This window comes from Myotis daubentonii, chromosome 18 (genome assembly GCF_963259705.1).
Source record: "Myotis daubentonii chromosome 18, mMyoDau2.1, whole genome shotgun sequence".
Taxonomy (NCBI): domain Eukaryota; kingdom Metazoa; phylum Chordata; class Mammalia; order Chiroptera; family Vespertilionidae; genus Myotis; species Myotis daubentonii.
The window spans coordinates 36864257-36879872 of NC_081857.1; the positions used below are offsets into that span (position 1 = coordinate 36864257).

The 15616-nt window shown below is 59.8% G+C and overlaps 2 protein-coding genes across 7 annotated transcripts; both read left to right on the forward strand.

Annotated features, from left to right (window-relative positions):
• The first annotated feature begins 1575 nt into the window (after positions 1-1575).
• On the forward strand, positions 1576-6813 carry PPM1J (protein phosphatase, Mg2+/Mn2+ dependent 1J). Of its 4 annotated transcripts, none has more exons than XM_059673347.1 (10): positions 1576-1946; positions 3273-3387; positions 3896-4186; positions 4471-4583; positions 4836-4920; positions 5449-5567; positions 5771-5834; positions 5987-6094; positions 6209-6304; positions 6489-6813. In XM_059673347.1, the coding sequence occupies exons 1-10, from the start codon at positions 1621-1623 to the stop codon at positions 6585-6587; spliced, it is 1416 nt and encodes a 471-aa protein (XP_059529330.1). In that variant the 5' UTR covers positions 1576-1620; the 3' UTR covers positions 6588-6813. The 4 variants fall into 4 exon arrangements, with proteins under 4 accessions (XP_059529330.1, XP_059529331.1, XP_059529329.1 ...); XM_059673346.1 differs by having other exon boundaries at positions 1578-1946; positions 3899-4186; positions 6209-6360; XM_059673345.1 differs by having other exon boundaries at positions 1579-1946; positions 6209-6360.
• A 2454-nt stretch (positions 6814-9267) lies between these two features.
• Positions 9268-15389, forward strand: RHOC (ras homolog family member C). Of its 3 annotated transcripts, none has more exons than XM_059674319.1 (5): positions 9268-9446; positions 12455-12618; positions 13149-13269; positions 13575-13705; positions 14736-15389. In XM_059674319.1, the coding sequence occupies exons 2-5, from the start codon at positions 12463-12465 to the stop codon at positions 14907-14909; spliced, it is 582 nt and encodes a 193-aa protein (XP_059530302.1). In that variant the 5' UTR covers positions 9268-9446; positions 12455-12462; the 3' UTR covers positions 14910-15389. The 3 variants fall into 3 exon arrangements, with proteins under 3 accessions (XP_059530302.1, XP_059530301.1, XP_059530303.1); XM_059674318.1 differs by lacking the exon at positions 9268-9446 and adding an exon at positions 11204-11327; XM_059674320.1 differs by lacking the exon at positions 9268-9446 and adding an exon at positions 11214-11235.
• Positions 15390-15616: the final 227 nt, after the last annotated feature.

The window sequence follows — 15616 nt, forward strand, 5'->3', positions numbered from 1 at the left end:
GTGACACAGAGAAGTGGTAAGCAAACTGCCCCAGAAACACTGAATAATAAAAATAGCCAGGCTGTTATATTTTTTTCTTCAGCCTTTGGCTTGCTGCTTATGCCGTTGATCTGAGCGTTGGTTCCACTTTTTCCTCAAACAGGAAGGAAATGCCCAATAGCGGTAGCATGTTCTTTATCCACATCGCTGCCTGCGCCACTCTCTGTGCCTAAAGACTGATTTTCTTCTTCTTCTTCTTCCTTCTCCTTCTCCTTCTCCTTCTCCTTCTCCTTCTCCTTCTCCTTCTCCTTCTCCTTCTGACTTCTTTTTCTTTGGCTCTCTCTCTGGCCTGAGTGCGGGCATGATTACAGAAAGTCTAAAAACCTGAATGACCATGATGAGATTTTTATTTGAAAGCTACTCTTCTGGGGGGCACAGTTTAGCCCCTGAACAGAGAGGATTGTGGTCAGGAAGCACACTGCCCACAAAGCCTGGAGGTGGAGTCCCAACTGTGACCTGGGTGCTAGTGGCCCCTGAGGGCTACCCCTGACTTGCAGTGGGGCCACCAGGGCCTTGTCTCCATTTGGACCATGGGTGGGGTGGTATGTGTCCCTGGAGGCCTAGTGATCAACTACCGGATACCACTGTCCTCCTGCCCAGGCAGGAAGGTTAGCCTGGCCTCTGTCTCCCCCTGATGGCAGGTACAGAACTTGTTCAACATCCCCGGACTGCTCTCAGCCACTGCCTTAAAAGGAGGAACCCCGCCCCCCCCTTTCTTCCCAATAACCATTCACCTCCCTCTTGACCCTTCCTCGCTGATCCCCGCAAACCAGCTTGGTTTGGGCGTCCCGGGGCTGACACGAGTGTGAATCTTTCATTGGCTGCGTGACCTCTTGGGGCAAGTCATGTAAAAATGACAGGAGCGTCATCAGTAAAATTAAAAAATAAAATAAAACCCATTTTGAAGGGTTGGTGTGTGGTATCAATGGCCTAGTATATGGAAAGTACTTTGTAGAGGGCATGCTAAGTAGTGAGTCCTCAATATGGTAATTATTGTGGCCATCATTACTGCCGCGGCCGGGGGTCGGTCCCTGAAAAAGGCAGTGGAGTGGGAGTGGCCACCACGCGCCCAGATCCAGGTGGTCCTCGCGGAGCCCGGGAACTTGCAGCTCCTCCGTGCAGGACGGTCGGCTCCCGCCTGCGTGCTCACCACCCCCGCAGCACACCCCGCACCCGCTCGCTCGCCCTCACGCCCGCAGCCCCGATCAGAGGCGCTGTCACACCAAGTGCTTCACACCCCGTGGTCCCCGGAGCGGTTGGCTGCTCTCCGAGTTCACCAGCCCCGCCCGCCACCCTCCGGGCAGGCCGGCCCGCGGCGCCGCGGGCTAGGAGACACCCCGCTCCCGTCACAATGGGGAGGTTCCGGCCGGGGTCGGCTCCAGAGCGCGGCTGAGACCGGGCGGCCACTCCCAGTCCCCTCCTCGCCACTGCGGCCGGGTCCTTCCCCAAAGCCACGGAGGCGGGGCGCAGGCCGCACGGGAGGGCAGCGCGGGGAGCGGGTGAGGCGGTTCCGGGAACGAGCGCCGCCCCCGCGAGCCCCATGGGGCGGGGCCACGGCCGAGGGCGGGGCCGGGCGGCAGCATGCTAAGCCGGGTGCGCTCCGCCGTGGCGCACCTGGTGAGCTCGGGGGGCGCCCCGCCCCCGGGCCCCAAGTCTCCGGACCAGCCCGAAGCGACCTCGCTGCTGCCCGCCGCCCCTGCAGAAGCGCCCAGGAGCCCCCCGGCGAAGGCGGGGAGCGGGAGCGCGGCGCCCCCAAAGACAGCGGAGGCTCGAGCGAGCTTCTCCCGACCGACCTTTCTGCAGCTGAGCCCGGGGGGGCTGCGTCGCGCCGACGACCACGCGGGCCGGGCTGTGCAAAGTCCCCCGGACACCGGCCGTCGCCTGCCCTGGAGCACGGGCTACGCCGAGTGAGCGTCCCTGGGGGCACCCTAATTAGGCTGGGAGTCCCACCCCACCCCCTCCTCACCTCGGCATCCCGGGAGCTGGGGTGCGCCCCTCCCCACCCCGCCACGCCACGCTCGGTGCCAGCAGCCCCCTTTCCCCAGACCCCTCGCTGTCCCCCGGGCTGCGGGCCGCACCTCTCCCAGCCCTTTCTCCAGCCGGCGCAGCCTTCCTCGGGACCTCCCGGGTGGTTGGCTACCCTCACCGCGCCGCCTCCGGCACCTGGTTCCCTCCTGGAGCCCGGAGGTGGAGGACCCCACGAAGGATGAATTGGCCCGTCTTCAGTCCGGCCCGGACTTTAATGACTAAGGGAGGACAGGTTTCAAGTAGCGGAAGCCTCTTTTAACAGAGGAGATGGCGGCTGCGAAGACCCGCTCCCGGACTCCCCGACCCCCGCGCCCCAGTTCCCTGTCCCTCTTCTCGTTCCCCTCCCCCTCCACACCCAGAAATAGCCCGCGACACCTGGCGGCCGTGGCTTCCCCTGGGGCGGGCGCGGGGGGCCGCCGGGGGAAGCGGAGAGTCCCCTTTGAACGCCCCTCCGCGGGTGGATCGCGCTGGCCTGGCGAGGAGGTGGCCCCGGTGGGAGCGGGTGGGAGCCGCCCGCTGGCTCCCGGGGGATGTGTCCATTTCATGCCTGTGCTGGAGCACTGAGGGCGATGAGGGTGCTGATCTCGCCCAGGGAGTGGCAGGTGGGCCCGTGGCCGCCCCGCCAGCTCCTTAGCTTCCTATTTTGGAAGAGTTGATGGTTAGGGGACTCCGGCGAAGGCCAGGTGGGCTTCCACCCCTGCCCTATTTCAATTCCTCTTTCCGGATCTGGGCTGCATGCAGCACTTCCTCCTCGCCAGAGCAGCCGAAACTTTCACTGGTGGTTTTAGGATACGGGTGGGTGTGCCCATGAGGGTGGGCTGCTGTGGACCAGGCACTAGCAGAATTGATTGGGTTTCAGGTGGGAGGTAGGGTCTTGACAGGCGAGGAAGTAAAACCTCATGCTCCCAAAAGGCGCCCCCCACCCCCAGCACCCTTAGGGATGCCCACTTAGCCAGGGATGGGGACCTGAGGCAGACAGGTGCTGCTGCTGGCCTTTCTGTGAGGTGGTGGGGCCCGACACCCAGACAGAATTCCCTGTGCCTCGCCCTGCCTCCCTTCTCCTCCTCACTCTGGCCTGGATCCCAGGTGGCCTTGACCTTTCTCAGCTTGGCCAGCAGGCCAGAGAGAGTGTGTATGTCTAAGGTGGGGGTTATTCCAGGACCCGGTCTGGTGTCCAACCTGATGTGGTCACTCTGGCCTGGCAGGGTCATCAACGCTGGCAAGAGCCGGCACAATGAGGACCAGGCTTGCTGTGAGGTGGTGTATGTGGAAGGTCGGAGGAGTGTGTCAGGGGCACCTAGGGAGCCTAGCGCAAGCCAGGTAAGCCCCCAACAACCCCCCCCCCCCCGCCACTTCCTAGCCTCTGGAGGGAGACAGGGTGACACCTCTGCCCAGAGATTCTAGGCATCTGCTTTTAAATCGGAAACGTGCCAAGACCTACCTCTTACCTCCCTAGCTTTCTGTCTTCTGGCCCAGAGTCTTTATCTGGCATAGATTCTACCACGTCAGTATGAATGTAGTTTTCCACTTAAAATGTAGATGCACGCGCACTTATGGGTGATTTAATTAATCACCAATGCTTATTTTTGCATTGGTAATTAATTAACACATCCATAAATACGTGAGCATCCTCTGAGTTTGGCTTTTTTGATGCTTGATTTTCTGATACAATCTAGGCCCTTGGTCAATGGGTGAGTAAATCTAATTTTCCTTTATTACCAAGCTCCGACCTCCTCTCTAATGTGTGCGTGGATGCCCAGAGCAGGGGCTTGCTGGTCTCCCTGCATAAAACACACCCACCCATCACTCATCTCTACGTTTCCTCCAGCAGGGACTCTGCTTCTACTACTGGGGTCTGTTTGATGGGCATGCAGGGGGCGGAGCTGCTGAAATGGCCTCCAGGCTCCTGCATCGCCACATTCGGGAGCAGCTAAAGGACCTCGTGGAGATACTCCAGGACCCCTCTCCACCTCCCCTCTGCCTCTCATCCACCCCGGGGACCCCGGGTTCCTCGGATCCCTCTCACTTGGTGGGTCCTCAGTCCTGCTGGCCTTCACAGAAGGAAGTGACCCACGAGAGCCTGGTAGTGGGGGCCATTGAGAATGCCTTCCAGCTCATGGTGAGTGGGTGGCCAGGGCCAAGGGTCTGCTAGGCAGATAGATTCTCTGGTCAATTCTGTGTGGGAGTCAGGTGGCCTGAGGGGGGTGACCCTGAGAACCTACAGTACCTTTGCAAGCCTGATCCTTGGGTCAGAGGGGAAGGAGGAGGGGGCATTACACCCATGTCTTCCCTCCTCTCCTCCAGGGCAGCTTGGCTGGGCTGGTTTCCTTTGGATGGAGCGGGTGGCTGCATGCCTGGAAGCTCTTCTTCATCCTCCCCCTTTGACTCTTCCTCTCATGACAGGATGAGCAGTTGGCCCAGGAGCGGCATGGCCACCAAGTGGAGGGGGGCTGCTGTGCTCTGGTTGTGGTCTACTTGCTGGGCAAGGTGTACGTGGCCAATGCAGGTGACAGCAGGTATGGGGGCCACACTCTTTGGGGTGGGGGAACAGAAGAGAGTGAGGTGGCGGGTGTTAAAAATCAAAGACTGGAGGAGATCAGGAGGGCTCACAGACAGAAGGAAGGGCCTGAAAGAGCCACGTGGGGAAGAAAGATAGGGGTGTGGATGCTAAATCCTAAGGGTCACTGTAGGGAAGGCCTGGTCTTTCTGGAATTCTCCACAAGGGGGCCGAAGAGAGCCGAGCCCCAACCTTTCCTTTCTCTGGGCAGAGCCATCATTGTCCGGAACGGTGAAATCATTCCAATGTCTCGGGAATTCACCCCGGAAACGGAGCGCCAGCGTCTTCAGCTGCTGGTAAGTGTGAACTGAGCTCCTGACTCCCATTCTTTGTTGAGTCTTGGGCCTGTTTGTACCCTACATCCTGAGGACTCCCCCTCCCCCACCACACAGACAGCCCCTTACAGAGGAGTGCAGAGCGGAGCTGGTGGCTGGTGGAGGACGCAGCAGGAAGGAGCGTGGGCTGATCCGTGCTCCCACAGTGGCCCCAGCTGAGGAAGGAAGTGGAGGCAGAGTGGGGAGGGCCCTGAGAGGCAATGTGGTTTAGAGCTTTAAGTCCTGGCCTTGGAGCTGGGATTGAGTCCTGGTTCCAGTGCTTTGCTAATTGAGTGACTTTGGACAATCCCCTTGACTTGTATCAGTAGTTCCTGCCTTAAGGGTTGCAGTGAGCAGTAAATGAGTTAATACCTGTTCATATCAGACAGTGTGTGGCTCTAGTAAACTCCACTTAAGGGTCTGCCGTAATTAAGATCATGTAGACACCAGGCCTTGCAGGAAGCCTAAAACCTCTGGCCCTCTGCTCTGTCTGGCCACTCCCGACCCCAGGGCTTCCTGAAGCCAGAGCTGCTGGGTGGTGAATTCACCCACCTCGAGTTCCCCCGCAGAGTTCAGTCCAAGGAGCTGGGCCAGAGGATGCTGTACCGGGACCAGAACATGACCGGCTGGTAACACTTCCCTCAGAGCTGGGCCAGTTCCCATGGCAACGCAATCAGTCCCTGGCCAACGGCATGGTGGAAGCTGGAGGCTGGGCCAGGCTGGGAGCTGGGGGGGATGTGGCCCTTCTTAGGGGTTTGTGTGAGGAGCGTGGCTCCTAGGGGAGAGGGGCTTTGATGCCTGGGTGATGCCTCCTCTGCTCCCCCCTCCCCAGGGCCTACAAAAAGATCGAGCTGGAGGATCTCAGGTTTCCTCTGGTCTGTGGGGAGGGCAAAAAGGTAAACTCCATGGTAGAGGTGGGAGAGGGCTGGAGAACCCACCACGAGTTGTCTAGGGCGGTGGAGGTTCTCCCTGAGGGCAGGGGTGGGAGGGGCCCCGTTTCAGAGTCTGGGAGACGGTTTTGGCAGCACCCCTGCCTCCTTTTACTCAGGCTCGAGTGATGGCCACCATTGGGGTGACCCGGGGCTTAGGCGACCACAACCTCAAGGTCTGCAGTTCCAGCCTGCCCATCAAGCCCTTCCTCTCCTGCTTCCCAGAGGTGAGTCGTAGGGGCGCCTCCTTCACCTCACCTTCCCTCTTCTGGGGCTCCGGCTGGCTTTCGCCCCAGTTCCCTTTACCCCCAGGCTCCCTCCCCACCCTCTTTCCCCACCAGGTACGAGTGTATGACCTGACACAGTATGAGCACTGCCCCGACGACGTGCTCGTGCTGGGGACGGATGGTCTGTGGGATGTCACCAGTGACTGTGAGGTAGCTGCCACTGTGGACAGGGTGCTGTCGACCTATGAACCCAATGACCCCAGCAGGTAGGGGTTGCCTGGGCAGTGAGGGGTGACAGTGGGGAAGGAAGGGGCCAAGGGAAGCAATGAGGGCCTGTGTATCCGTCTTCCCATGGACATGTTGGTACATGACTGTGCACGTGTGCTCCTGGCAGGTACACAGCTCTGGCCCAAGCTCTGGTCCTAGGGGCCCGGGGCACCCCCCGGGACCGTGGCTGGCGTCTCCCCAACAACAAGCTGGGTTCCGGGGATGACATCTCTGTCTTCATCATCCCCCTGGGGGGGCCAGGCAGTTACTCCTGAGGGGTTCAGCCCCTGACCCTCCCACCACCATCCCAGCCTCTCCATGCTTAATCCTCTCCCAACCCAAATTCTGAATTTGTCCCTCCCCCTGACCTTCTTTAGTGGCAATTTAACTGAAGAAGGGGTGTCCATTAGATCCAAAATTACAGTTACTGGCAAATAAACCAGATGGATAAATATGTGTCTTTATTTCTTTGAATAGAGCTCGAAAGGTAACAGAAAGTTCCTTGGGGTGATAGAAAGTATACCAGAACAGTCCTGGTGTACAAATATTTCATCTTTGCCCACTTATTTCTACCCCTACTCACACTAAAATGTAATGTTCCCAGTTCTGTCTTCTGCCCTTTGCTCTTCCCACTCCATGCACTCTCATCCCTTCTGTGGCCTCATCCATCTGCTGGTGTCATCCAAGTCAGTATTTCCAGCCCAGACCTTTCCTGAGCTTTAGATCCTCATGTCTCCGTCGTCTACGGAACATCGAGGCACCCCTCAGGCACTGCCACTCAACATGCCTCAGACTGAACTCACCACTTTCTCCACAAACACGTGCCTCTGGTTCGTCATCTCAACAGCTCCAGTTGGAAGTTGGTCTTGGAATTGGTCACCATGGCTCCCGTCTCTTCCTCATCAAGCTAACCACTATTTTTGATTATCTATTTTAAAAACATTTCATATTTCTCCACTTTTTTCTACCCCTGATGTCACTACCTTAGTTCTTTACTGCATTAGCTTCCTAACGCGTCTCCTATCTCTGCCTCCAGGCCACTCCCGTTTTCCCTAAGATCCCCGGGACATAACAGACAGAGTGTCCTTTCTGCAGAGTGAATCTGAGTTGGCGATTCCCTTGAGAGAACATCTCAGTGGCTCCTTCCTGCTATTTAGAAGAACACTCAGTTCTTGAGTGTGGTGGCATACAAGGACCTTCATGATCTGGCCACTGTTTCCTCCTCTAGCCTCACCTCTCCCCACCACCACCCTCTTGGGGTTTCCTTTCCGTGACTGTGGGCCTGTGGTCGCTCCAACCATTTAAAATCTACACATCACCTTGAACACTCCACCTGTCCTTCAGGGCTGGGTGTCCCACAGCCCGTGCATGCCCCACTACAGTGACTGCCTCCTTGGATTACTGTCCGTATTAGGAGTTGGTCTGAAGCAGCCGCTGAGAGCCAGAGTTCTAGGGCCCTGCTGTTTCGGTTCTGGCGCCAGACCAACACTAGCTCAGTAACCTCAGTGAGCCTCAAGTTGCTTCTCAGTAAAATGGAGATAACAGTACTACCTCATAAGGCTGTTCATGTCTATAGAGCCAGGCCCATGCAGTAAGGGTTCAATAACTGTTATCTTTAAGTTGTCTGTATTCTGAACTTAGACTGTAAGTTCTTTTTTTAAAAAAAAATATTTTTATTGATTTCAGAGAGGAAGGGAGAAGGAGAGAGAGAGAGAGAGCTAGAAACATCAATGATGAGAGAGCATTATTGATTGGCTGCCCTCTGCATGCCCTATATCAGGGATGGAGCCTGCAACCCAGGCATGTGCCCTAACCGGGAATCGAACCATGATCTCCTGGTTCACAGGTCGACGTTCAACCACTAAGCCATGCAGGCCGGGCTAGCCTGTAAGTTCTCTGAAGGCAGCGATTGATCTAAACTGAGCACATATCTCTAAGGCCACACTCACGGCCTGTGGACCAAAGTGCTCGGACCTCGGCTTCTTTATTTATTAAGTGTGGGGTGCACTTCAGATCTTAAAAGTCTCTGTGGCTTCTAACATTCATTCATTCTCTCAGCAAGTATCTGGTGAAACCTACTGTGCCCCACACGGTGGGAAGGGACAGGTTGGAGGAGCATGGGGCCAGCATGGAGCCGAACAGCCCCAATGTCTGAATTCTTGCTGAATCACACAGAAATAGCAAAAAACGGAGGCAAGCCCCTTGGCTTCTCTGAGCCTGGGTTTCTTACAGGCAAAAGGGCGTGTGTATACTTAACCCGAAGATCTATATGGTGCGTAGTAGGAGGGCAGAGCTATGGAGTGTACCCGGCACAAGCTAATGAAATGCCCTCACCCTCCATCCGCCTCCTCAGCCACCTTACAGGGAAGGACACACACTGTGCAGTAAATAAATACCCAAAGCTTTCCTGTGGCTCTGGCGGCACAGAGATCATACTCTCCGGGTGGGATCTGAACTCCCAGCGGGGGAGCCGGGTTTCCCGGAGCGCCTTTGGTGGGTGGGGAGGTGAAATTGGACTCATGCAAAGTCCAGGCGAGGGGGAAGGACGGACCTCGTGAAGAGGACCGGTGGCCCGGGTCCCAGAGATTCTGAGAAGTTCTCAAGGCTGGGGGTGGGGGTGGGGAAGACCCTGGGCTGTACAGACTCCGCCAAGCGCCTAGGAGCGGAGGGGGGGCCTCTCCGCATCCCCTCCCCCCGGAGTCCCGCCTCCGCGGGGTCCCAGGTGGTGCGGGCGCGGGAGGCTGGGCGGCCACGGGAGGGCAGCAGCGGCCGTCTCCCGACCCCACCCCGAGAGCCTCGCAACTTCCCCGACGCCGGGCCGCCCCTGGGGGCTGGGCTGGGAGCGGAGCCGAGGGCCCCCGGGAGAGGGGCCGCCCCGCCCGCCGCCCACTGCTCCCGGCCCCGGCGTCGCCTCCGCCCCGGGCCACGGTGGCCCCCGGCCCGGCCCGGGACAGGCGGAGCCCGGACCCGCTCCTCCCCGGCCGGCCCGCCCCTCTCCGGCGCGGCGCAGAGGAGGGCGGGGCGGGGCCAGCGGGTCAGTCTGCCTCCGGCACCGGCCGCGCAGCTGAAGGCGGCCGAGCGGAAGGTACCGGGGGCCGGGGGCCGGGGGCGCGGGCGTCCGGGGAGAGCACCGTCCCCCCATCCGCTGGGCCGGAGCTCGGGCCGCCGGCTGGGGAGGGGGCCTGGGCCCGAGCGCCCGCCGCCTTCCCGCCCGGAGGACGCGGCGTCTGGGTGTGCGGGGGTCCGGCCGGCTCGGCCCTCCCCGGGCTGCAGCCAGGGCCCCGGGACCTGCCCCGCCGGGCCCCTCCCTCCTGGGGTCCGAGCCCGAGTCCTTTCCCTTCCCGTCCCGGCTTCCCGGAACCTGCCCCACCGGGCGAGCGGTCAACTTGGGTCTCCGCGAGGGAGGCCCAGCTCAGACCCGGCGGCCGGGGAGGACCTGGGTGGGGTGGGGTGCGGGTGCGGGTGCGGGTGCGGGTCCGGGCCGAGGCCCGTGGGAGTGGGATTTTCCCCAGGCGGGGCCGGGCCCTGGCGGGAAGAGGGGCGGGGTGTGATCTGCGGGGGCTGCCACTGCTCTGCGGGGTCTGGACACCGCCCTAGACGGCTCAGGAGCCACCGGGCGGGAGGCTGGGGGAGCAGGAGGGATCCAGCTCCTTTGTGCGTGTGTGTGTGCGTGTGCGTGTGCGTGTGAGTGTGCGTGTGTGTGACTGTGAGTGTGTGTGTGTGTGTGTGTGTGTGTGTGTGAGTGTGAGTGTGTAAGGATCTCCTTTCTTCCAACCCTCTCCCTCCCCCTCCCGCTTCCCAACTTGGTCTGGGCTGGGAGACCCGAGGCCGAGCTCTGGTTTTAAAGTTGAGGAGGAGATACCGGATTCCTGCCCTGGACCTCAGGGTGGCCGGCGGGGAACGGCGGGCCGGGTCATCTGGAAACGGAGAGAATGAGGACGGGGTGGGGGTCTGCCTTGTCTCAGGGGAGGCCGCAGGAGTTCCAGGCTCCATTCCTGGCGGTTTCGTGGCCCCTCCTAGGGTCTGTGCGGCAGTTTCTCGGGGGCTGCTTCTGTTGGGGAGCTGTTGTCCTTGCCCTCTTGGCCTTAGTCCTTAGAGTCCTGGCCTGGGCCAGCCGGAGCCTCGAGGGAAAGGCTCCAGGCCACTTAACGTATGCCCTGGCCCCACCGCCCGTGCCACCCAAACTGTCCTGCTGGGGGCGGGCACTGGCACGCCGAAGCCTGAGCCACTGGTGATCGCCCTCCTTCCGTGTCCGGGCTGCTACCCCAGCCTGTTCCCACCCAGCAGACCGATGGAGCTGGGGGCAGGGGGCCGGGGGAGTTGGTCACCTGGGAGCTGGTCACCCTTTAGAAGGATGGTTTCCATTTTTGGAGGCGATCTGCTGGCATGGGGAAGGCCCTCTTGCCTGTCTTTTGGGGTGTCAGGGAGAGCCCCCTTCCAGGCGGGGAGAGTGTGGCTGTGTACTCAACTATAAATTCTCTCTGACTCATATCTGCTTCCCTCATCCCAGCTTGTGTGTGTAGGGGAGGGAGGCCAGGACCCCGCTGTCCGAGATAAGCCTTGGGCTGGAATAACTTTGGGCTGGAATATTCGCTTCCTACGAGGCAGACCAAGGCAGGGCTGTGAGGTGGTGGTGTGTGGGGAGAAAAGGAGTTCAGCCCAGTTTGACAGGATGTGGGACAAAGAGAAAAAGCTAGGTTTTGGGCAGAGATCAGGTTACCATCTCCTTCTTTCTTGATGACTCCTTGCCTGTTTTCTGCTGGGACTGGCCCTCATTTGTCTCCGTTTGGGGGAGCTCCTCCCAGCAGCAGCCCCAACAGTCCGGACTCTCTCTTCCTCTAGGCCTGCCGCCTGGGAAGTTCAGCCGGCTGGAGGTCAGCTCCTCTCCCCAGGGGGGCAGGAAGTGAGGCTCAGCTCAGGGGCAGGGAAGCTGGGAAGGTGTGATGAACTGTGCAGATGCTCACTGGTGTGTGCTGGGGCGTGGGGGGGGGGGGGGTGAGGGGCGGGGAACATGGAAACCCCAGGAAGCTGACTCCTCGCCCTGAGTCACAGGGAGGGGTGGGCAGGGCCTTGGGTGAACTGGCTGGACAGAGGGGAGGAAGGGGCTGTTCCGCGGAGTGGGTGGAGGTGACTCCCTGGTGGATTATTCTCAGCCGCTCTGCTGCGGTGGATGCGTGGCTCCCTACAGTGTGGTCATTGTCCCCGGCCTGAGGCTGAGTGACCCAGTGTGGCTGCCAGGCCCAGGAGGGAGGGGGGAGGACGGCAGGCTGCCCGAGTGTGGGCTGTGGGCACCGTGGGGACTGAGCCGCCTTTGTGTGACGGGCTTTGGGAACCGGGCTGGGGTGGGCCAGGGAAGTCTGCTGGCCGCTGCCACTGCCCTCTGTCTGGGTTTCCCTCCCTCTGCTCCTTCCCACCTCGGGGATGATACGTAGACTCGATGGGGTCACACAGCCCCGCTTAGAGTGCCATCCCTGTCGTGACCGCTGAATGCGTGTTTGAGCCTCACTTTCCTAATTTGTCGAAATAGCAAGCTCTCCATTTCCCTCCCAGGCTTCTGGGGACCGAGGGAGGTGACTTGTCAAAATGCGCCCCCAGTTTCCCTTACCCACCTACCACCTGGTCGCCTGTTCTTCTGGCCCGTGGCCTGGGAGAGGAACTGCTCGATCAGTGACCGGGTGGGCATGACTTGTGCTGGGTCAGGGACAGTGTGTTCTAGATGGTATCAGCGTCCCGGTAGCAAGTGGAGTCTGGCTCTTTGGCCATGTCCCTGAGCACCCCCTCTAGGTGTCCAGGACCCCAGTGGGTGAGTGGATCCGGTCAGAACTCATGTTGTCTGGCTCCCACGTGGCTGGGTTTTCCACCTCCCACTTCTGTGTTCTGACCCATGGGGGGAGACCTGTCCCTGACTCCGAGATAAGGAATTTCGAGCCCAGTTGCCTGAGCAGTTGGTTTTTAGCAAAAACATGCCTGCGCAAGCCCCTTGCCCTCCTTTTGCGGGATGCTTTGGCTTCCCGGAGGTCTTGGGGGGCCCAGAGAAATGCTTTTGGACTTAGGAGGCCTCTCCCCAAATCCCCACTGCCTCTCCCCTGCCAGCCCCAGCCATGGCTGCGATCCGAAAGAAGCTGGTGATTGTGGGCGATGGGGCCTGTGGGAAGACCTGCCTCCTCATCGTCTTCAGCAAGGACCAGTTCCCAGAGGTCTACGTCCCCACCGTCTTCGAGAACTACATCGCGGACATCGAGGTGGACGGCAAGCAGGTGAAGGAGAGCCCCTTCCCACGGCACCGGGGACCCCGCCCAACACTGCACCCAGCATGTCCTTCACCACCAGGGCCGAGCTGCACTCTCCCTGCTGGCGCCAGTGACAGTCAGGAAGTGCAAGTGCAGCCAGGAAATCTAGACGCACCTCCCGGTTCCCTACACAGGGACCCTTCGCCTCTGAGCTTCATGCTCCCCCAACTGCAAAACGGGGGGGGGGGGGAATGATAAGGCCTCCTTCAAAGGGTGGTTGTGAGGACTCAGTAAAACTGACGCTCACAGTGGCGTCACAAGCAGCACAAAGATGAAGCGCTGATGAAAGATGAAGCGCTGATGTCTCAGGATTTTTTAAAAACTCACCTAATTGGTGGTGGGTGACAGGGATCGGCACTGTTCCTGGCACGGAGCAGGTGCGCAGTGGATGTTCATGGAGCCTCCAGGACCGGTGGCTTCCGCGAGGACCCCTCGGTGGCAGGGTGGGGGTGTGGCTAGGGCCCTCGGGCTGGCTACTCACCGGCCCTGTGTGTCAGGTGGAGCTGGCCCTCTGGGACACAGCTGGGCAGGAAGACTATGATCGCCTCCGGCCGCTTTCCTACCCAGACACTGATGTCATCCTCATGTGCTTCTCCATCGACAGCCCGGACAGCCTGGGTGAGGGCCTGGAGGGGGGGCCAGAACCCTTCGGAACCGACCAACCCGAGGTCGCTCTTGTCTTGGCTGATTTCCGCCATCCTAGGCGGCGGAGGCTGTGAGGAGGGGTGCGGGGGCTGTTGGCTTCCTTCACCGGGGGAACTCTGGCCCTTAGGAGGGCTCAGGGGAGAGGTTTTGATCTGTAAAAGGGACTGTCATGCTGAACACCCTCTAAGACTCTGCTGTGGGGAGACGGGGGGCTTCAGGGAGGGGGGCTTTCTCGGCTAAGTGGAGGCACCAGCACCTGTTGGGTCTTGTCTGTGCAGAAAACATTCCTGAGAAGTGGACTCCGGAGGTGAAGCATTTCTGCCCCAACGTGCCCATCATCCTCGTGGGCAACAAGAAGGACCTGCGGCAAGACGAGCACACCCGGAGGGAGCTGGCCAAGATGAAGCAGGTGCGTGGGCGGCCAAGCTGGGGCTGAAGGGAGCCTTTCCAGGGGACTGCCCTGTTAGCGGGGTGGTGGCACCCGCCTCCCACCCTGGTGAGGGAGAACCAGAGGGGTAGCCATCGGAGAATGAAGTGACTTGTCCAAGGTCACTTGGCATTCTGGTTTATTCGTCTGTGGTTGGGGCTATTAAGAAGAATAAGAAAATCCATTGTAAGTGGCTGAAAGGCCCAGAGGGAGGGAGCTGGCTCATCAGGGGACCTGGTAAGGGGATCTCTAGCCAGGATTCATTTACCCCAGAATAAGGAGCATGGACTACCCCAGTGGTTCTCAACCTTCCTAATGCCGCGACCTTTTAATACAGTTCCTCATGTTGTGGTGACTCCCAATTTCATTGTTACAAATTGAACATAAAGCATAGCGATTAATCACACAAACAATATGTAATTTATGTATGTGTTTTCCGATGGTCTTAGGCGACCGCTGTGAAAGGGTCGTTCGACCCCCACAGGGGTCGCGACCCACAGGTTGAGAACCGCTGGACTACCCTGAGGTTTCAGATGGGACAGGTGTGGTCAGGTCTGTGTTCAGAACGTTACTCCGGCAGCCACACAGCGAAGGTTGTAAGAAAGTGAGCATGGGGGCAGGGAGGTCCGTTTGGAGGGGCTAGATGCCTATTCAGGTAACAGAAGGATGTAGCGTGGGTCTAGGCCAGTGGTCAGCAAACTGCGGCTCTTTGGCCCCTTGAGTGTGGCCACGAAGTTTCAATCGCACTGTACCTGCATGCCCGCACGTGGTATTTTGTGGAAGAGCCACACTCAAGGGGCCGCAGTTTGCCGACCACTGGTCTGGGGCGATGGAGAGGATTTTAACATAAACGTGAGTCTTGGGTCGCTGGTCCTGCGGCGGCAGGGTGCCGAGGCTTAGGTGCTTTGCGGGTTAGGGCTGGAGATGTTTCTTCTAGTTACTGCACTTAAGGGTGTGGCAGAGATGCACCTGGCCACCAGCTTCCCTTGACTTCTCACCTTCCATCCTCCAGGAGCCGGTGCGATCTGAGGAGGGCCGGGACATGGCGAACAGGATCAGTGCCTTTGGCTACCTCGAGTGCTCAGCCAAGACCAAGGAGGGGGTGCGGGAGGTGTTCGAGATGGCCACTCGGGCCGGCCTCCAGGTCCGCAAGAATAAGCGCCGGAGGGGCTGCCCCATTCTCTGAGACCCTCCCTCCCCCACACACAGGCCTCTCCTCCATCCCCACCTCGAGTCCCTTCACAGGGGCGCAGGAACACCCCCAAGCCCCATCCTCTTAGGGCTCCGTGCTGAAGGCTCCCTTTTCCAGTTCCCTCCAGCCCAGGACTGCATCGGGCCTCCCAAGGCCCCAGCCCCAGTGGTGGTGGCAGTGGCGGTGGCGGCCGCTCTCCCTCCAGGCACTCTGGGAGCCAAGGGCTGTGCCCCGCCCTCCTGGAGCAGAGTTCGGCTGCCCGGGTGTAGGGTGGGGCTCTGGGTCCCTTTGGCCTTCCCCGGAGGATCATCACACCAGCACTTTATACACTCCTGGCTCACGTGTCTGGGGAAGGGGATTTGGAGGATGGAACCCAGAGTCCTGGGCCCTGGTATTTCTGCTTTGGGCAGGGGCCCTTTTCTGGCTGTACCTGCTGGGGGGCGTGAATAAAAGGGCCACAGGCTTCAACATGTATATGAGCAGCTTCCTGTCTTTCTCTTCTGGTCTCTGTGTTGGCCTTGAGCCTGTAGTCCCGTCTCTCCTCCTCTTTTTCTAGTTGCTAACCAGGCCGGCCCCTGTTTGCAAAGGCAGGACTCCGGCAGGCAGGGTGGAGTCTAGGCGCAAAGGATGAGGTCATGCCTGGCTCTGGGCCTTGGGGGCGGGTGAGGGGAGTGGTCTGGACCAGAGGCTAAACTTAGAAG